This window comes from Streptopelia decaocto, assembly GCF_964273445.1.
Source record: "Streptopelia decaocto genome assembly, chromosome: 1".
Lineage (NCBI taxonomy): Eukaryota > Metazoa > Chordata > Aves > Columbiformes > Columbidae > Streptopelia > Streptopelia decaocto.
The window spans coordinates 203,966,381-203,987,793 of NC_138663.1; the positions used below are offsets into that span (position 1 = coordinate 203,966,381).

Below are 21,413 nucleotides of genomic sequence, written 5' to 3' on the forward strand. Positions count from 1 at the left end.
TTTGCTATGCATAGAAATCCATAAATCAAGACTAGGTTTTAAATTGGATAGGACTGTCTGTACGATACCACTGAAATTAATGCAGGGCAGTCAGATCTTCTGTGCTTTGTGAAACCTAAATGTATCGTTGTGTGACAGGCCACTGTCAGCAAGATGACACCTGGGCAGAGCCCCCCATGTGCTTGGTAGGAAGATGTTGTACATGAGAAGACGGAGGAGAGGCAGCAAGCTGCCTTGCTTTTGCTCCTGTAGTCTGTCAGTTGTGCATTTCTTCCCCTGGGCAGTTCGTTCCCTTTTTGCAGGGAGCCTTTGGGCTCCTACAATCCTTTCAGCCACAGCAGAGCCTGGCACAGGCTGTGCCCTTGCTGCTGCACCTGCTGAACAAGAAGGTTGCACATCCCATCGGTTCCACACTCCTTGCAAGGAGGAGCTGCCGCTCTTCACCTGCCCCTTACCTTAGAATCATAGAAGCATTTTGGTTGGAAGACACCCTCAAGATCTTCGAGTCCAACTCTTAACCCAACACTGGCACTAAACCATGTCCCTAAGAACCTCGTCTACGCATCCTTTAAACCCCTCCAGGGATGGTGACTCCACCACTGTCCTGGGCAGCCTGTTCCAATGCCTGACAACCCTTTCTGTGAAGTAATTTTTCCTAATATCCAAGCTTAGTTTGGCTTCTCCAGCCATCACCCCCACAGGCACCACACCCTGGCCCTCCTGTCCTTCAGTAAATACTCAATTCCCAAGCTGTCTGAGCTTTAAGGATGTTTTCTTCCCTCCTTTTGTCCAGTTCCTACCTAGAAGCAGGCAGGGACATTTTCCCTCTCCAAGTACCTCTCTGTTTTATCACTGACTCAAACTGACAGCTTCCCAGGGAACACAGAGCAGATGGTCCAGTCCTCATGTCAGACATTTACTAAGGAAGGTGCTTCAAGGTCAGTGGAAGAGGCAATAAAAGACACATGGTGTCTTCAAGCTTCACAGCTCATTTCTCAGTGCAAGTGTTAGCAGAACTCGTCTTTGATATGGAGCAGAGCACAGAGGAGGAAACCTGATCCCCAGAATGAGTCAGAGAACAAATTGTATGTGTTGACCAAAAGACTAAAGGCTTAAAATGGGAGATCTTGTGCAAAGGGATTCTAAACCCCTAGAAAGGCAGGTAACTGGGAACCTCCAGTGGAGTTCTATGAGCATGAAAAGAGCAAGTTGAAGGCTGAAAAGAAGAACCAGCATTAAAAAAAAAAAGGGCACTAGGACAAAGAATAATAGACAGTTGAAGCATCCAAGCATCATCTTCATTCAACACAAACATAGCATCTTGCTAGGACAAGAGCTGAGCCAGCTACAGGTTTGCAATGATGGTGAGTGAAGATGCCAAAGACCACCCTCTAGTGCCCAATGCCGGCAGCTCTCTGCCATTTCAAACTTCACTATCATCTTTCCTTTTGAATAAAACTTTTCTTCTGCTCCAGTGCAAAGAGACGTTTTTCTCAGAGATAGCACCTCTACTTCTGCTCTTCTTGTGAGGTCCCAATGCTGCGAGAGCGTTGGTCCGCTCAACCCAAGCAGAAAATCCTCAGTAGCCGTTCATTTGTTGGTCTGATATTAAATCACGCCAAGTGAATGTCTCATACATACTTTTAAGGCAACTTTGATTTCCAGTTTAAATTTAAAAAAAACCCAAAGAAATCAAGCACTTTAAACACCAAGTGGAAAGGATTAAACATTTATTTACATACAGATACATACGTAAGCAATTTCTAAGTATAAAAAGGACATTACAAATAATCATGAAGCATCATACATTCATCATCCTGGTCATCCAAAATACATTCCTCTCTCAACCGCTCTGTACCACACTTGACAACAGGAACTTAACAAAAAAGCAGACAAGCCAAATGCTTCTGACAGTCAATGATTCACAGTTTGGCGATTTGCTAACACTTATACCCTTCCCAGAGCCAGCACCACCCCAGCAACTCGAGATCAATGGTCTGACCAGCTGTAGTGCATTTTCTTCACTGAAATGGTTGTGCTTGATCCACAAGAAACGCATTCTCTCCTCCTCTTTCTGGCCACGTGTTTAGGAATTGGGGTTCTTGCTAAAATTCTGTACATTGTGCTAAATTCACAATTGTTAGGGAAAAGACAGCAGAGCTTTGTGGGAAAAACTGCAACCCAGGAAATTCCTTTAATGCTGTGACTTCCCTGGCATGGATGCTGCAAACAAAATGCTGCTTTTAGTGCTTAAGCAGGTTTTTAAACTACAATTCAAACTACAGTTGATAGTATAAAATGTTCTTTGTTCATGCTGTAGAGAGCATTACGTGCTTCAGTATGGATTTGCTAGTAATCAAAGCTGCAAGTAGCTCAGGTTTTCTTCTGAGGAAAGGAAGATGCCTTTACAACATCTCCAAAAATGATCACAGCATTCAGGAAAGAGGAAACGTTTTAGACTCAAAAACCTAAAGGTAATGCAGAGCACGACAAACTTGTCAGTTAGGTAACATTACAAAGGGAAACAAGCCAGTAAACATAAAATTAAAATGCCTACTCAAAGCATTAATGAATTCAAATGAGAGCTGGGTGAGTCTTTCTGTATAGATCAAAGGCAGTTAAAATAAAATTTAAAAAAACCTCATGATCTGCAAATTCACAGAACAGCCAAATATGTGCAGCAGAACAGAGCGAAGTGGAAATAAAAGAGGAGCAGAAAGAGCCTTGTCCCAGATTGACAGCTGAGTGACTGCAGCTGCTCCCATCTCGGGGTTTGTGGATTTTCTGTTGGTTTTGTTTCTTTTTCTTTTGTAAACAGCTGTAGGGAGCGAAATGGATGTGACATATCTGCAGTGCATCTTATTATGCTAAAAACCATGGTGCATTTTGAACTGCTTCTCTAATATCCAGAGATACACTTGTCACTTCAAACCAGCACAGTGACAAGCACTGGGCTTCCTCCATACTCTCATTAGATGGGGTTTTCTCCGCTGAAACACTGGCTTAAGTTGTTTTTCCCCTTTGGGTGCTGACTGTATGTGGAGGCCAGCGGTAAGGCTTCTTCCTACAGTCTGCGAGAGCTGAGGCAACAGCAGCGCCCAAAATCACGGCAGCTCTCCCTGCCATAGACCAAACATTTTATTCTCACTCCATTAAAATGTCAAAACAGCATTTCCCTCTCCTCCGCTTCCCCCTCTGTAAAGGTTTGGCTGCTGGGGACACTGTGATTGTTACATTTACTAAAGCTCGTGCCAACAGTGCAACCCAGACTCTTGGAGATGCCCACACCACGGCCCAAGTGACAGCTCAGAACGACTCTCCTCCTCCACATGCCCACGCTTCTCCCTGGATGGAAAACAGCATCCACCTGCCCACCGGAGATTCACTCGCACCAAAACACCACCCATTCTTGACACCTAAATCTCTCATATTGGTCCTATAAGAAGGGAAGCATCCTCACAGGATGCCCTGCCTGAGAATGGGTTTAATCGAATTAGGTTTATGTTCACTGTAAGAAACTCGAGGTGGCACAGAAGATGAGCCAGGGTTGCTCTTCCTTCTAGCTAAAGCAGGAGTTGGGCCTCATTGCATGAACCACAGGATCCATTTCCAGCCTGAGACCTCCACTGTGCTTGAAACATGAGCACTATTGGGAAGGAACAGACTCATGGATAAAAGATAATGGAGGAATCAGGCTTTGAAAAGCTCTGAAGAGCCCTTGATGACTGCCCATGAAAGCATACGAGTACTTCTAACATCCCCTTCCCCCAGGGAACCATGTACAGCTCAAACTGTGACCAACACAGGTGTTGGACATATCAGATGCCTGTGGACAGGGGCTGGACTCCAGAAGATGCTCGGCAAAGACACCACCATGGTGTGCTCACCAGTGTGCGTGTCCTTGGGAACATTAACCCAAGATAAGTGGCAGTGGAAAAGCAAAGTTGCAAATGCAAAGGTGGCATCTGCTTCTTGAGTTTAATTGTAGGATTACTCAGAGCTAAAATTGTCTTCTAAGCTTGCTGGAAAAGGATAACTGGTTGAACAAATATGATCCCATTCATGTGAAAACAGAGACAATCTCTGAGTACAGTACAGCCAGCTCCTGTTTATCCAGACACATGAGCTGAGTTGTTAACCCTAGCTCTACTCTTAAAATCAGCCTCATTTTTCACTGACAACAATTACAGCCTAAATTACACTCACTGCCACCTCAGAATCTGCTCTATCTGGGTGATCATTCCCCAGTTACCCAGTTGACTGTATTTGGAGGCACAAACATTGGAAATGAGCTTTTTTTTTCTGGATCTGTGGTTCCCCATATGGAAAAAAAATATGAAAACCACTCTCAACTCACATGGCATAGTTTTTTACTTCTGGTTTAAGTTATGGCTCATTCACATGATGGCAAAGGCTGTGGTGGCAACCATGGGTGATGACAGCCCGCAACCCATCTCAGCCAGATATAGTACAGTACAGCAAAGGAGGCTTTGGGGCAGTTCAGTGAGGTGCTGATGAGCCAGGTAAGGCAGAGCAATGCTATGGCTACTTTGGGAGATTTGCATCATGGTCAGCATGATTACCCTGTTGTTTGTTTTCCTAGCCAAGATAAATCCTGAGCTGAGGCAGATGAGAGCTTTGTAACCTTTATGGTACATTTAACTACAGCTCAAGTGGATGATCACATTTCAAAGACGTGATCCGTTCCAGCTGAGGCTGCTGTGCTTAGGATGCACTAGACGCTTGTAGGAAAGCAAGTGTCTCCCCATCATGCATTGTCATCAGAAAACAAGACTGTCCTTCAAACCAATGATCCTTTGCTGTTTGTGAACAGTAACTAGAGCAATTAGTACCCACAACAACAAGAGGACAGCCCTGACACAAGGAAAGAAAGGTTGGCTTCAGGAGCCAAATTCTTTCAGATAAGCAAAGTTTACAAAAAAACTAAGTAAAAAGCCATTTAGATATAACATCTTTCACAGGCCTTTCGCTTCTAGAATTGATTAGAGTATTTGTTTTGGCTCCAGTGGGTCTTCTGATGAGCCCTTGTGTACATCAACATTTCAAAGAATTTCCATACTTGCTCAGTAGGAATTCACAAAGTGTCCTCTGGAAAGACTTTTTCTAGCTGAATAAGCTCAAAAAGGTCTTTATTGGTAGATGCAATGCTTATACAGATATTGGGGACTTTGATACTGAAAGCAACAGAATGCAGAAGAATTTCGGATGCGACTCATATTGAAAGCATTCCTTATTAAAATCCAGAGCAATCAAAATCTAAGTCGTTGATGCCTTTTTTTTTAAAGGGGATGGGATTACTTGGCATTTTCTGCTCCACACAGCCACACTTCCCCTTGCACAAAGGGCTACAGCCCTCAGTCTGCCCCACAGCCAGCAGAGGGTTTCTGTGACAGTGTCTCCAGCCATATCCAACCATGACGGCACCACAGGTCCCCAAAGGGCAGTGTATCCTGCACATTTACTCAGCCTATTTCAACAGCTGGAGAATTTCACCTTTTTTCCAACTTAATTCCGTCCCTGACTACAGAAATCATGCCAGCTCAACATCTCAGCCTGATTTCTGGACAGCTCTTCATCTGAAAAGAGAAGACACATGGAAAAGCAGCTGAACAAACAGCAGTCCTTAGGGATAACGAATAAGGCAAAACCCAGTGGGTTTGACTATAACTAATTGCATCCCCTGTCAGGAAAAGCTCGGGAAAGCCTGTTGTCCCATGTGTGTGCACCCACCGTGCTCCTGCATCACTGATTTCGACGTTCCCTCTTTTCAAATCACTGTCTCCTCTGTCAGCCTCAGTCTGCTGCTGTTATTATTGATGTTGAAGGAAATCAATAGCCATTAACTAGTAAACCTAGACTAGCAGGAGCCAACTGCTACCAATATAGCTATTTCCAAAAAGACAAACAGCACCAGCAGGCTGACAGATTTTACAGGCCGTTTCGTGTGTTCTACAGCAAAGAACAAAGTATCTCGCCTGACAATTTGTCATGTGCGGTTTTCATTAAATAATGATCACAAAGCCATTTCGCATGCAGCACAAACACGTATTTGACTGCATGCTCAAACAGCTCACCTGTAGGTGACTTTAACGTTAAAGGTAGGAAGAGGCACCCAGTGTCCCCTTCCTTAAAGTTTGTAATTTCACTTTTTCCATCGTAACTTTGACCTGACCAGTGTTTTTTTCCCTAGTGCTTGCTCTCTCATGGGCAATATAAATAGGAACGGGAGGGAGTCATGTCTTGTCCCAGCAAACTTGCAGTGTAAATACCCAATGCAAAATACTAGTGAGTGCTTCACAGGCAGCGATCTGAAGCACAGAACAGTTGGTGATTTACCCATGATCAGCTTGATTGAATCAGTGGCTGAACTGGAAAAGAGAATTAAAACCATCCCGTTTTCAGCAGATCATTTTACTAATCTTTCTAAAAAGGTTTGCTAAATAAAGCAAACATTGGTTGACCATCTAACATTGGCTTCAGCTTGGAGCTATTAGTTTAATTATGGGGCTACTATAAAATTAACATTCACCCAGAAATAAGATTACTCCATGGGTGTGAGTATATCACCCCGAAAACACATCAAAATCTAGCAACCACATTAAATGCAATGCCTTGTTTTCTTGATGATAGAGAACGTTTCCAGTCAAATTTGGCCCCATTATATCAATTCCGCATGGCTTTTGGACACTCAACCCAGCAAGCATCAGAAAGCTTCTACTGACAGTTCTCTCAAAAATCCACTCATCCAGTGAGATGTTGGCCATAGATGATTGTCAGATAACTGGGATTTGTATTTTTTTAAATCTCTTTTTATTTTTCAAGACTTTCATCACTGTGCCACACCACTAAATTGTCATTAGCAGCTGATAAAGCTCTTTTTTGGTTGGGAAGCCTTCAGCAGTAGACCAGACTGCAGAAGAGAAGATCAGCCCTCAATGCTACAAGGAAAGGTGGGTTGTACACACTAGAGAAATACATTAAGGTGTACAAAAATACTCCTGCAATAACTCCTCCAACAGGTCATGTGTTAACTGCAGAAAAAGAGGCAAGTTTCAAACTATAGCTTTGGCTTATGACCATTCCACCATTATTCCCTTTCAACTTTAAGTCTACCCAGAATAAAACTCAAAAGGAATTGGTTCAGATTTGTCCCTGGAGAAGTCAGATACTTCACTGTAACGTCAGCCCAACTGCAACGCTCCACTCTTCTGCAAGTGCACATCCCTGTCTGGACATGGAGTCCTTACATGGAGAAGATTTGCTAGCAATAAAAAGAACCACCACGTGGAGGTTGCTAGTAGGCAGCTAGTCTCCAAAATCATCACCTACAGGTTAGTAAAACACTGGAAAAAGAGACTAAGACTGCTAGAAAACTCACAGTGAACATCCAAGAAAATAGTTATTAGTGTCTGCTATTTGAACAGTTCTGCTTGCTCAGTCGTGATAATGTGTTAGAGTTCAACCTCCAGAAGTGAAGCAAGGAGCACTTTAAATTGCATTTATAGTGGTACTCAGCAGGAATGTAAAGTACCTGCCCAGCTTTGATGCTTTTGGAAATCAAGGCTGAGGAACCCACAGACATTTCAGTGCACAGTCTCCTTCCTCCTCAACTAACTCGATCCAACCAGCCCTGCCCTATTTGTTATCAATTATATCCTGACAAATGCAGCATCTGAAGAGTAAGAGCTTTCACAAATTAAATATATGTAATTATTCATTTTTAAACTCAAGTGTTCCCTTACATGTCACACACCGAGTCTCGCTCTAAGCAAGAACCTACCTAAAAGCTGTGCAGAACCAGCTGTCTCAGAGTTGGGTGGTCTCCACAACCTCAGACGAGGCCGCATTTGGCAATTTGGGGAGCTCTCAAGACAGACAGGGCCCTTCAGCACAGGCTGCGCCACATGGCACAGCAGAAGCCAGAAGTCCCATAGATTTCTCCATCCTCTGGATTACACCATAAGCAGAGACTGAAAAAGAACAGTAGAGGCCAACGCAGATGATGCGTACCCAAAATCTCACACAGCCGCACTTTGCTAAGTGTTACCTAAATGACAAACAAGCCTTGTACCACAACTTCTACACCTTCATTTTACCACTAGTCATAAAAGAAGAAAGTTACCTAAAAAAACAGCAAGAAAATATTAAAAGTGACGATATGACACAGCGATTCCCTCTCTCTGACACACAGAGTCAGCTCCTCATTACAGATCAAAGGCACAACATGATACAGCCCAAAGAAGTCTTTTCAGGAAAATGTGCAAAAGCATTTTAAAATGCCTTTTTTTTTTTTATTGTTACTCTTTTCAAAAAGTACTTACTGGCAGCTTTTTATGTCAATACAAAAGCGCTGTTATAATCTTCAACGAACGCCAAATAGTATTAAATTGATTAACTCAAAATTACAGCATATCGCAGCCATGTAATTGCCAGGAGAGATATACCCAGATTAGCTAAACTGAACTCAAACTTCTAAAAATCATTTTTTCATGTGTGCATTCACCACCTTCCAAATTTGTTTTAACATCAACCTGTAAATTTGCAATGCATCATTCGCATATGGCACTAGAGGTGTAGTAACATCGCAAACTCCACAGTGCTTCCACTTCACGGGTTTTGTAGAAATTGCCTAAACAGTTACACATACACTGGAGTCTGGGATTAAGAGTACAAAGCATCAAGTAAATATAATGACTTTACAGCCCTGAACCTGAAAGCTGCTCTAGCAGAGAGACTAGAAGCCAAGAAAATACCTTTAAGAGCATCCTGGAGAGCAGTTCCACCAGGTGAGCGCTGGACCGGTCAGACACAGAATGACACCCACTTGCAACCCATCACTATTTCCACTTAGCATAAAAAAAACCCAACCCATTCCTCTACAAAATTGTACACCTGCCTTTCAACAAGAGCTGTATCTACAAGCTTTATTTTTAAGCTGGAGACATTGCAGAACTGCCACTTCAAACCGTGCTCTCTTTGAACCCTTACGCACAATCCGTATGCGCACAAGATCTTGGTCATGTCTAGCACGCTTTTTCCAACTCAACCAATCACGTTTCCCAAGGGTAATTCTTTTTACATTAGGACATGACTAATTAGAGGAGGGAGAGTTAATTTTTTTTATTTATCTCTGGAAAGTCTTTTCATCCTACATTGGATATCAAAGCAGCACAGTCCTTTACCCACTCTGTTCAGGCCCAGAAAAAGAGGTAACGAGATTTTTTTTAATGTTTTTTTTTAATGAACAGTGCTTATTAGTGCTTTTTTCCCTAACCAGTCCAAGTTACACATTCAGAGGACAATAATGTAGTAAGACTACGTTTGGTCTATGGAATATCTGCTGAACTGCTAGCACCAAAAGGAGCAACTGAGCTGTATCCATGTCGTCTTAAATCTTGAAAACATTGATATATGTAACTTTTTTTTTAATTCCATGTTCATGAAAGTGCCTGTAGATGAGAAACATAATACTATTTCAAACACCAGAGTCCTCCATGGAGACGCGTGGGCAGACACTATACACATGTCTTAGGAGCTCACCCTCTGGCAGCCCAGAAGATTGCCAGTGTAGTCCAGGATCAGTGTTCATCATTGTTCTTCCTTGTTTAGTTTTAAAAAGGATCAAACACATTGCTCTGTAAGAGAGATTCTGATCTCTTTAGTATCTTCTTCAAGAGAGGCTGCTCTAGTCTCCCACTGAAGAAAACGCAATAGCTCATGTTCTGCATTACATGAAGCGCTTGGGCAACTCTCCTTCTAACCCGCTCCAGAGACTGCAAGAAAAGTGACATTTAAACCATGTTATATTCTGCTACGTTGCAACGCAGCCGGAGCCATCAGCCTGCCATGCTTCCAGGTCTGCAACCTGACTCGGGGTGAGTCAGATGGGTCAAGGTGGCAGGAATTCCCTTCAAGGAGATAAATCCCATTAAAAAAAAAAAGATATTCCTCTTGGCCCATGGCGGAAGGGGTAGTTCACATGCCAGCTCTTTAATTAAAATTACAGCAAGTCAAGTAGCTGATGCTTTTCCCCTCTCCTGGTAAGGGGGATGAGACATTGTTCACAAGGGTGTTCTGCCGTGCCTCGCTGATCAACCTGCAGGCCAAGTCCAGGAAGAGTTTTTCCACATTATCCGATTCTTTTGCTGAGGTTTCCAGATAGTACATGTCCTGCGCCTCGGAGAACTCTGCAGCTCTTTGCTGGGAGACTTCCCTCTTATCAGCTAAATCAATCTTATTACCTGCATTGATAAAAGATTTTAGAAGGAAAATTAATTTGACTTCCAAAACGAGAGAAACAGAGGTTGATGAGAGATAAAGAGTTTGGTGGTTTATTTATGTATGGAATGTGGGTTTGATGTAAAACTCGTAGTGCTTTCTCTCCCTTCCAAATAACGGATACATGTGACCCAGTTCATTTAATATCAGCTCATTTAATGGAACATGCCCTGTGAACATCCAAGTCAGCTTCAATTTAGCACCAGTGCATCTGTTTGCTGCCATCAACCAACATTAAAGGATTTCCATTTTTAATATCTACTCAAAATTCTCCTGTTCTTGCTCTGAGGAGCACTTAAAATGTCAATTACAGCATGTGAGACACTAAATGTGATATTTCTCATGTCATTACAAGCTTCAAAAGAAGCCTGGCATGGAAGGCTGTTTTCCTATTTAAATATTCCGGTGAAGGATTTGGCTGTTGAGGCTGAAGATGGATGGGCTTGGGGGGCACCTGCAGAGCAAAGTGGGGAGCGAAACCAGCCTCTGCCTTCAGAGACCTCAGCTTGGCAAAGGGTTGATTAAAGCCTCAAGCAAGCGTCTGATATGATTATACCTTATTACTGGCCACTTCACTTCAAACATTATGCTTTTGCCATAGATTAATCTTATAACAAAGATAATGGACCAGGACCTGTGATAACAAGGGCCTGTGTTCATGGACTCAGCAGGATCGGGAGGGAACATCTCCTGGGCTCATTTCCACCAGCAATTTTGTGAGAATTAGTGGGAGGAGAAGACTGCGCTTCCACTGGCAAGCCGTGTCTCATCGCCCTTCTCTCACGAGAGATCTCCTTTCTTTCCTGACAAAACAGTTTCTTGGACCTGCTGCATACACTGAAGTTAACTTTCTAACCAGATTGTCACTCAGCACAAGTGGTTTATGGGTGTCACCATCTTCAAAGCGTGTGTTATGACTGTTACTTATATTTCGTGCTGTAGATGCTGACAATTCACCTAACATTCACATGCCATACTCCTTATACTCCATGAGCAGGGTTTCTTGAATGGAATATCTGTAAATCCCACAGCTCACTTGCAATATCACTGCGGCATGTAAAACTCAAAAGATTTCTTTTAAAGACACCTTAACCACATTTTACAATCATCTAGACATTTTTCTTTTAAACAGAAAACTATTAAAGGTGATGTCAACGCTGCAGCATTGGGGCTTTCCCCAAATTGTTTTTCCATTGTTCTTTATATGTTCTCGGGCCTTTAAAAGCCAAGTCCTGAGTATCAGATGCTGGAAGCAGAGCATGGAGAAGCACAGGCAGGCAAAATACACTTCTCCTTGCTTGTAGCAGACAGAGGGCCTGAAGTCTGCTTCAGCTTGAGTTGAAGCTCTGCAGATTAACATAACATTCAGTTGTTTATTTTTAGTGTCCCTAAAATCCATGCAAAAGTATCCAGTTTTCCAGGTCTGCACCACCTATGAATGCTACCATCCACACAGTCATCATGTCCTGACCTGCTTCCCAGATCCTGACCCACCTGAGACAAGATTGTGGTTGTCCCATGGCTATGGGGTACAGAATCGTAGAATCATAGGATGGTTGGGGTTGGAAGGGGCTCCTGGTGATCATCCAGTCCAATGAACCTGCTAAAGCAGGTTCACCAGAGCAGATCACACAGGAATGTGTCCAGGTGGGTTTGAATGTCTCCAGAGGAGACTCCACAGCCTCTCTGGGCAGCCTGTTCCAGGGCTCTCGCACCTCAAAGTGAAGAAGTTTCTCCTCATATTCAGCTGAAACCTCCTGTGCTTCAGTCTGTGCCCATTTCCCCTCATCCTATCATTGGGAACCACTGAAAGGAGTCTGGTCCATCCTCTTAACACCCACCCTTGAGATATTCATAAACATTGATGAGATCTCCTCTCAGTTTCTCTTCTCCAGGCTGAACAGACCCAGCTCTATCAGTCTCTCCTCATAAGAAAGATGCTCCAAACCGCCCAAATCAGCAACCTGCAGGCATCACCAGCTTCAGCAGATCCTCGTATACAGGGTGTTTCAAAAATTTGGACCCAATTTGAAATCATGCTGCTTTGAAATTGGGTCCATCCTTTTGAAACACCCTGTATTTGTAGAGATCCGGGTTGGGAGTCATGAGGGACACTGCTCTGTTTTTAGCTCAGTTGGTAGCTGCACCATCAATGCTTTAGTTCCACATGTGACCAACTGGTGAAAAGATCCACCTCCTCATTCAGTAACCTTAGACCCGAGACAGGACCACGCTTCAAGAAGCAGCTGTGATGTCCTGAACATCAGCATCTTGGGGATACTTGCAGAAGGAATGGTCCGAGCGCTGGGTGTAAGTCGCCAGCTGTATCCTGTGCCCACTCGCAGTTAAAACTGGTTGCGAACAAGATCCCCCACACCAGTTTGAGCATCCTGCCCCACCAGTTCACAGAGACGCCACGTCGTCCCCCTGATGACACCTCCATCTGCCGCCAACCCCTCGACACGCAGAGCTCACCCCCTCGTCACGCCACCCCACCAGGGACCACTGTCACTTACCCACTAGCACAGTAATGACTTTATTGCTGGCATACTGCTCGATTTCCCGCAGCCACTCGGGGAGACACCGGAAGGATTCTTCACAGGTGATGTCGTACGTCAAGATTAACGCGTTAGCGCTGCGATAATAACTCTGTGTGATGGACCGGAATCGCTCTTGTCCTGCCGTGTCCCAAATCTGCAGCTTTTGGTGTAACAACAAAGGGTGGTAAAAGGAAAAAAAAAAAAAAAAAAATATATATATATATATATATATATATATATATTAACTTTTTCCTACCAGCACAGTTTTGACCTGAAAAAAACCCTTCAGGGTAAAACCAATGCTAGGAAAGCAAATAGCTTTTGTCCCCTTTGGCTTCCCCTCTCCCAGCCTTTTTTGTTTCCATTCCTGCACTTGTGGATTGAAATGCAAGGCACAAAGTCAGCTGGCGCCGCAGCCCACGGCCCCTGCAAGCTGCACGTCTATGGGCTTTCATGTGGCTTCTACCATCTCCCTCTGATGTGGACAGAGCTGCTGGCCTGGAGTTACAATGCAAGAGCTGGAGGGAGAAAGTCACTTTTCCTGCCCCTGAAGTCCAACCAACAGCATCATCCATCCCAAGAAGCAATGAGAAAGCCTCTCCTCTCGCTTCCAAAGCTATAGTTATCCTGAGATGATGCACTGGTGGGTGGAAACCATGGGACTGAGCAAGGAGCTCAGCTGAAGGCTGACCCAAGGGCTCCAACATGTTTTTCTCTACAACTTCATCCATCTCGCCCAGTTGCTCACTGCCTGCCATCCCGACATGTCAAACTGGTTGACGTGTCCTTAGCTATACCAAAGAGGTCAGGGGTGTTTTCCAGCCCTTCGGGTCCAGGCAGACAACACACTTCTCCCAATAAATACAAAACTTACACTGTTTTTATGATTTGAGCATCTGATAGTTTTTGGTGGGTCATCAAAATCTCAGTTCTTCAAAAAGGCAAAGAAACAAACATCCAAAATTAAACCATTTCAGCATAAAAGATTACTTCTCCGCTTCAACTTTTCGTTTTTTAAAGCACCCCTCCCTGGAATTAAATATGTGAAAGGTTGATTTTCAGACAGAATCCTGTGTATGTTGGAAAGAAAAAGGTAAAGTATTTGAGATTTTTTCCACACATTCAGCATCCTGTAACAGAGAAAATCTTATTCTTGCCCAGTTCCAAAGTCAAACTATGCCAGCTACTCATAATAAATGTGTTAGTTTGAAATGAGAGCTCCCAGTAGCAGCTTTCAGATGTGGGTTATGATTTTGAAAGAGTACATTTTTGCAGAGAAAGTACTTTGTGGCTGGCTCGCAGCTCTTGGGCACCTTTGTGCTTAATCTCTTGGCACAGTTGCATTTAAATGAGTGAAGCTGGCACCTGCAGTTAACTGACATACAAAACCAGCAGTGAAATCACTTACATGTGAAATTCAGATAACAAATGGGTCCCCATTAAAACAAACCAGCCTCCAAACTCCGGCAGATGGAAAAATACAGATAATTTTGTTGTTGCTCAGTTGTTTTCTAACTGGTTTCAGCCATGAGTCCACCTGCGAGCTGGGAAGGCAGGGAAGAGCCCCTGGCCTCACCACCACAGATAAACTCTGCCTGCACACAAAATGCACATCTCACGCTTCAGCCCACTGATTACCTCCGCCAAATAAAATATTTTACAGCAACCATTTTACTTGTATCACTTTTTTTTTTTCAGAGGAACCAAAGCACAGTGCCTGACTCAGCCAACAGAAAACCTAGATGTTTATTTTCTTGGAGCCAGCTGATGCTTCCCGCTCTCCCAACATTTGCACATACATTTAGCTTTATGCATATGAACATTCCCACCAAGTGCAACAGGATCACAGGTCCATATAGCACAGCCCTCTGTTTGCAGCACTGAGGATGTTTAGCTTTGATTAGCCTGAAAATCCATGTCTACTTGGCTTGAATTTGTGTAGCCTCTTAGCACATGCGTTGTACACATTTTTGGTTTTACTAGGAAAGGCCAGGCAGACCAAAAGACCCCTCAACTTGCACAGTGCTGTCTCAGCTCATCTCTCAGTAAGCTTTAATTGCTGCCCATCTCCGATACGGCTCACACACAGCTTTTTCATGCTAGCAAGTCCCTTCTCCACTGACTTCCAAATGCAGTTTTGAAAGCTGGAAAGTATTTTTCCCCAGAAATCTATCATTTCTTTTCAAATCTGCAAACCTTTTCAGTAAGCAGCTCTGCTCTCTCCTCCTGGATCCCAGCGGATGGGCAGGAGATGCTGCCCGGCACAGGAGCCGAGTCAGGGCTTGGGCACCGTGAAATGAGCCAGCAGTCAGAGAACAGCCTCGTTCGACTGAGATGTCATTTTTATTGCTCTGTGCTCTGAGTCATTCCTGCTTTTCTCACTCATTAAATGTTTATTCTCACTAGCACTGCTTACTCAGAAAGTTTCAGCTGCAAGATCACTCCCTGAAAGAAATGTTTGCCTTTCAGACTGCAGAAGGCTCATTCAAATACCCAAATATATCATGCTAAGCTTCCTCCCAAGGTTGGTCATTGTAGCTGAGCTCTGGCAACTCCAATTTACTCCCCTGGTGGGGTCAGGAGAGGGACTTTGATTTAACAGCTCATTATTTGCTACGTGAAATATGGCTGGTGTACCACCTACCACTTGCTAAGGCTCTGTGAAACACAAGACAGCCCCAAGGTGATTAAGAAAGAATGTTGCTTTGGTGGACACTTATGCATTTATCAGATGTTTGCAGGGGTTTACCACACTGTGACAAGTTTGAATTTAGCTTGTAGAGCTTCTCTGAACCATCCTTGCCCCTGAGATAGCCCATGTTGGCACAACTGCTCCCAGCTTTCTCCTAAGGAGTTTGCATCCTCAGTCCAGGCTAGTCTTAAAACAGGATTATGTCATGGGAGCAACAAGTCAAGTGCAGAGAAATCCTTAGGGTGAGTTCACCTGTCCAAGAAACAGACATCAGAGATAAGCGATGTTCTTAAGGCTCCATCTGTACTTGACAGGGAACCAGATGCTTGGAAAGGAGAGGTGTCTGAATTGAATGGGATTGATCTTCCTTGAGATTGCTTTTCTCTCTCCATTGACCAGGACAATCTCAAGACAGCTGGTTTAAGCCAGGTACATAAGGAAAAAAAAAATAATGAGTACTGCACTGAGGGTGGAATTCAAGCCATCTACCGGCTTAGATCCTCTGAGCTGCTCCACTGGTGCTGGTTTTGGCAGAAAGCTGCACCTCTGCTGTCTGAGGAGCCTGGACAAGCAGCATCCGTGTCCCAGCAAACCCCGATACACCAGATGCCTGCTAATGAGCATCACAACCACTGACTGAGCCCTGGCACCACTGGGGCTACACGTGATCCTCACTGCACTGCCCCCGCTGCTCTGTCCCACTTGCACAGCGGTGTGCTGAATATTAACTCGTTCTTTATCACAGGAAGATATTTACACTTCTTCACCTCCACCTGCTTAAGCTGGAAGGTCTTCTGGTCAAGGACCATCACCTGCCATAGGTTTGTACAGCTCCCCACGCAGCAGGGAGGCTTTTAAAGTCTGTCCTAAACTGAGGAACACACCGTCTGTTTTTATTCTCAAAAAAACCCCTCAATTACAGGTAAAAAACAAACAAACAAACAAAACAACAACCAAACAAAAACCAACAACAAAACCAAATAAAACAGGGTTGAATATCTGCACAAGTCCACATCCCAGCTCAAGCTTAAAAATGGGTCTCAATGTCACATCCAGCTGCTGCCACTCTCCCATTTGCTCACCAGTAGGTTTGATGAAGGCAGCAAGGGGAAACAACCCCAGTTTTAACCTTGATGCACATGGATTTAATACAGGCAGTGCAATTCCAGGAGCAGCACAGGGACCCAAGACACTTTGACATTAGAGGTTCAGATAACCATACTCTTCTCTCACCCCTTGAGCACCACAGTAGCTCTAGCAAAATCTCTACTAATGAACAAAGCAATGGCATCCAATGTTTCCAGGCACTGGAACCCAACCATGGATCCCATCAAAGCACGAGAATGGTTCCTGGTGCATTTTGAGACCCAGGCAAAGTAGCTCTGCCAAGTGATGCTCAGGCTCAGTGTGGGAGTTAGAACAGGACATGGACAGTTTCCCAGCAGTAGTTTGGTTGCAACCACCCTGTTTTGGAGAGTGAAAGAGTGGATATTGCACTTCTCACTTGATCAAAGCATTGGTGTTGTCATCATCTCACCTTCTCCCAAATCCTCAACTCGGCAGAAGTGGAAGGTAAGCCTCCGTTGTGCAGAACCGCACAAGTCCAGAAGCCTGTTCTCCTCCACTGGCCATCTCAGGAGCTGACAGGAGAAGACCTTCACTAAGCATGTCCCAGTGGGAACACGACAGATTTCAGTTTATCAGAAACACTGTAAGTGGAGGTTGCACTGAAGCATCTCTTTGCACCTCCTCAACCACAGCCAGGCATAATCTCAGCATCTCCTAGGCAAGGATAGAGTTTTGCAAGTTCTCCCCTCTCCATTTTCTTCCTTAGAGTAGGTTCACTGTTATGATTGTGCTGGTAATCGTAAAGAGGGGTGCAAAGATCATTAGCCCCAGCATTGCCATATAGCCCTGTCCTTCCCCACATGCCTTCCAGCGAGAAACAGCTACAGTACTGTCCCACAAGCTTATATTGAAAACCATCAGGCTCCTACCTTTACTTTTTCACCATTGATCTCCACAGTTTTAATCATGAAGTCAACCCCAATTGTGGCTCCTTGACCTGGTGGGAAAAGCCCCTGAAAGAAAACAGAGTTTTGTTAAGTAAATTGCTGTGGCTGTCTGAGTGCCCACCCTCACCCTTTTCCATCCCCAAAACTTTTTCTGCCTTGTCTCCTTCCCCAGACACATTTCCATCATATTTAGAGAGGAAAATGTTACATTTCCCTAGCATAAAGGTTACCATAATTCAACACCACGGTGCTTCCGTGCCTACACATTCCTAGTCATGTAGCATGTCATTGACTTGAGAAGTGGGAAAACTGGAGAAAAGGAGGATGCATACAGGGAAAAATAGAGGAGGAAAAGCCATACTGCTTCTGTGCAGCTGGAAGAGGCAGGGAAAGGGCAGATGGGGACCCTCCATCCTACTTCCTGACCCCTTGGAAGAGGTGGGAGCACCCATGTGGCATGAGATGCCTTTGCTCCTGCAACCTCACACCTTCCCTCTCCCTTCCACCACACACCACGGCATGGAAAGGCATTTCTGGCAGCTCCCAGCACCAGGGGCAGACCCCTGCACAGCACTTTGGGAGCAAAGCACTGAGCCAGCCACTACTGGTGCCACAGCAATGGCAAGGGCTGACATGATGGTTGTTAGGGACAGGGTTTAGTGCTAGAGTTAGGTTATGGTTGGACTTGATGATCCTGAGGGTCTCTTCCAACTGAAAAGATTCGATGATTCTGGTGATATTTGATTGCAGAACCATTGGAAAGGAGCAACAGCAAACAAACAAATAATAAAAGCGCTTTTTGATTTCTGGTGTTTAGGTCTACAAAGTTATGCTGATTTTGAGGCACATCCATTCCCTACTGCAGCTGCACTGTCAAAGCACAAGGAGCAGAAGTGGCCAGACATTTCTGCAGTTAACCCTTTGGAGTTGACTTTGGGAGTGACATGCACTTGGAGAGTGTTTAACATCACCACAACTTTAAAACTAATATTAATGCTAAGAGGAAAATTACTGACAACTCCTAGTGGAGAGTGCAACAAAAAAACCTATAACTTGTGTTTTAAGGTGTATCACGCAAAGCCTTCTCTTGCCCCAGATCACAGAAGCATGGTCCTATCCCTGTTACTCTGCCATAAAAAAGGTCTAGTGTTTAACTGGCCAGACAGACCAGGACCCTGATTATTTAATTAGAGGCGAATAACAAAGCTTTGTGCAGCAAGGGATGGGGAGAAAGTAGAGAAAGTGGCACATGGGAGCACACCAGAAGATGTGCTGGTCCTTATAACTGGTCCAGAGCACCTCCAAATTAGGAGGAGTTGTCCCAGTGGCTTTCAGAGGGGACTTTCTGTCTTCGGAGAGGGATGAGCCTTCTCCAACACAAGATTCCCCAACAGGGCTCAGTGCAGCACTAGACACAGAGATGCTGCTTGTGCTGGTGTGTTACTATAGGTGATGCATACATGAAGAATGTGGACAACAAATTATTTTAGAGCTGCAATGCCAACGGAGCCCTTGGTGCACAGCTACACGCTCCTGTCCCAGTGCTGTCCCCACCCCAACATCCCATGTCCCAGAGGTGGCCAACCTTACCTGAGTGAAGCGACGGACTAAGCAGGTCTTCCCCACACCAGCGTTGCCAATTAAAACAATTTTGAAGAGGAAGTCATAATCTTCCATACTCATTTACGCAGCTGCAAGAGAGACAGAGAGCACAACGCAACGTGAACCAAAGTGGTGGGGAAATGCCTTCTTATTCCTGCTGAACTTTATTCCTCCAAATATTCAGAACAAAGGTCTCCTGGAACACACGTGGCTCCTCAGATAAGGGAGAAGAGCCCTTCCTGCTCCAAGCTGGAGCATCCACGTAGTTCAGCATCAGCTGCTGTGAAACCTCAGCCACGTTTCAGCTTTCATGCTGCCTCACCTGACTGCCTGTGAATCAGAGATGCTGGTTCTCAGGGTTCCAAGCAACACTCCACAAGCCTGAGCCACCATTTCCCAAACTTCCTCAAATGTTAGTTTACCTTCTAAATGTGTCAGCTCCAAACGACAAGGTAGACTCTGCCACATTGTCTGAGGGCATCACATAATTTATTGCTGTTGGGGCAATACCCAGAAACCCCCCATGAGCTCCTCCAGGTGGGTGCTGGGTACCCACAGAGCACAGCTGGGCCACACATGAGGGCCAAACAGACAGGGAAATAAAAATAATTTTAAAATAAAAGCAGCAGCATTTGCTTTAAAGATGGAATAAGCTCATTTGCTAAAATCTTAGTGCGGAGAGGAGCAACCGTTGGAGTGAAATACATTAAAAAAGAATTCTTAAAAATATACTAAAAAATAATAGATACTATTAGGAATATTACTACTACAATAATTTTCTTTAGTTTTGTGAGGATAGCTTGCTTGAAGTAAAGCTCAAATGGGAAGTGAAAACAGACAAGCCTGGGAGGGAACCCAGCACACATCCCCCCCACCATATCCAACCTGCTTGGCAGGATGCAGGCACTGATGTCTCAACAATGTCACAGGAGGTGTGCAGGGTTGCATACAGGGATGAGGACTTACAGGGCTTCCTTAGGCCACTTGAAGTAGGGGGAAGACAGAACAGATAAATATAGAGTTTGCTGTGGCTGAGCAAGGCATAAGGGACAAGTACCCACACCTGCATCTCCAGTGCACCCAAGGGTGCCACCAACACCACAACCAGAGAAGGGGTCTGCAATCTTCGAGAAAAGCAACAACAGGAAGAAGAGACTTGGAGATTTTAGGCAGACAGAAAAACCCATAGACAAGGGAGCAGAAGGGCAGTGTCCAAACTCAGCTGCGTCCAGGAGGATCCAGGTATTATACGTACCACCAAAGACCTGTCCTCAAGACTTGTCGGGGGTAATGGCACAAGAGGTAAGGAGACAGACTGACAAGCCATGAGTTGAGAAACCAGGCAAGGTGATACCTGAGTGTTGGTACCTAACCCACCAGCACCTAGAGATAAGGCACTGGAGGACGAGACAGAGCCAAACATGGGAAGTGTAGGAGATGGGGGGAGCGAGGAGGGGAATATTATGAAATTTCTATCTTCAGTAAACCCCCCAGGTTGCTTAGAGGGCTTTTAGAGAGCCAATGAAGGAATTAAATGCAGCATGTGAGAAACAAGCTTCTCACACTCAGCCCAAAGGCAGTGTCCTCTCTCACTGCATCCAAAGGTCCTTCCTCGGGACGGTTCGTTGCCACCCCCCTGTGGCTGCACACCAGGGGGCCCCACTATACAGCTGTGATGGATGGGCTTATAGTCAAACAGCCTGAGAGTAAAGATTAGACTGCAATAATTAAACCGTTAAAACAATTAAATTAAACAGTATTCCCTGAAAATAAAACAGTTTCAGAACAAATATGAGGCCTTGGTACTTAGATTTAAAATGTTCTTTAAGCTCCAGTGATTGTTTGCTGCTACCCTTATCTACAGTCATGCTGAATAAAGCTATAGCTAAATGGAAAGTCAAATGTGTTCACGAGGTGTTAATGTCTACATCTTATTATTTGCAGTCTCTCAGAGAAAGCAAAAGTAACTACAAATAGCGCTACGCCAGAAACTGGTTTCTTGACCAACAGTGTTGCTTCAGCATGCAATGACCTGGTTCATTCTAAAGTGGTCACAATTGCTGATGACAAGAGGCTTTGTATTTGAATATGGCACGTCTTTTGGTCCTTGTGAAAACAAGTTTGAATGTTAAATATTTTCTGACACTTTGGAGTTACTGTTGCTCTTCCCACTTTCTTCAGGTCAACATACGGTTCATGGCAATACTGTACAGGTCTAAAAATCTCTTTACAGGAAGTAGTCTGGGGTGTGACACAGGTCCCACC

At 44.4% G+C, this 21,413-nt stretch overlaps 1 protein-coding gene across 3 annotated transcripts in view; it reads right to left on the minus strand.

Moving 5' to 3' along the window:
• Window positions 1-1,717: 1,717 nt before the first annotated feature.
• RAB30 (RAB30, member RAS oncogene family) overlaps window positions 1,718-21,413 on the minus strand; it is a 55,011-nt gene continuing 35,315 nt past the window's right edge. For 2 of the 3 annotated variants that reach the window (XM_082043544.1, XM_082043545.1), the window contains exons 2-5: window positions 19,137-19,237; window positions 17,529-17,612; window positions 12,816-12,999; window positions 1,718-10,262 (exon numbers count right to left, since the gene is read on the minus strand). In XM_082043544.1, coding sequence (XP_081899670.1) covers window positions 10,012-10,262; window positions 12,816-12,999; window positions 17,529-17,612; window positions 19,137-19,229 — 612 coding nt within the window. In that variant the 5' untranslated portion in view covers window positions 19,230-19,237 and the 3' untranslated portion in view covers window positions 1,718-10,011. Of the gene's footprint in view, window positions 10,263-12,815; window positions 13,000-17,528; window positions 17,613-19,136; window positions 19,238-21,379; window positions 21,412-21,413 lie in introns of those variants that run through there. The other variant, XM_082043546.1, reaches the window with a different exon arrangement.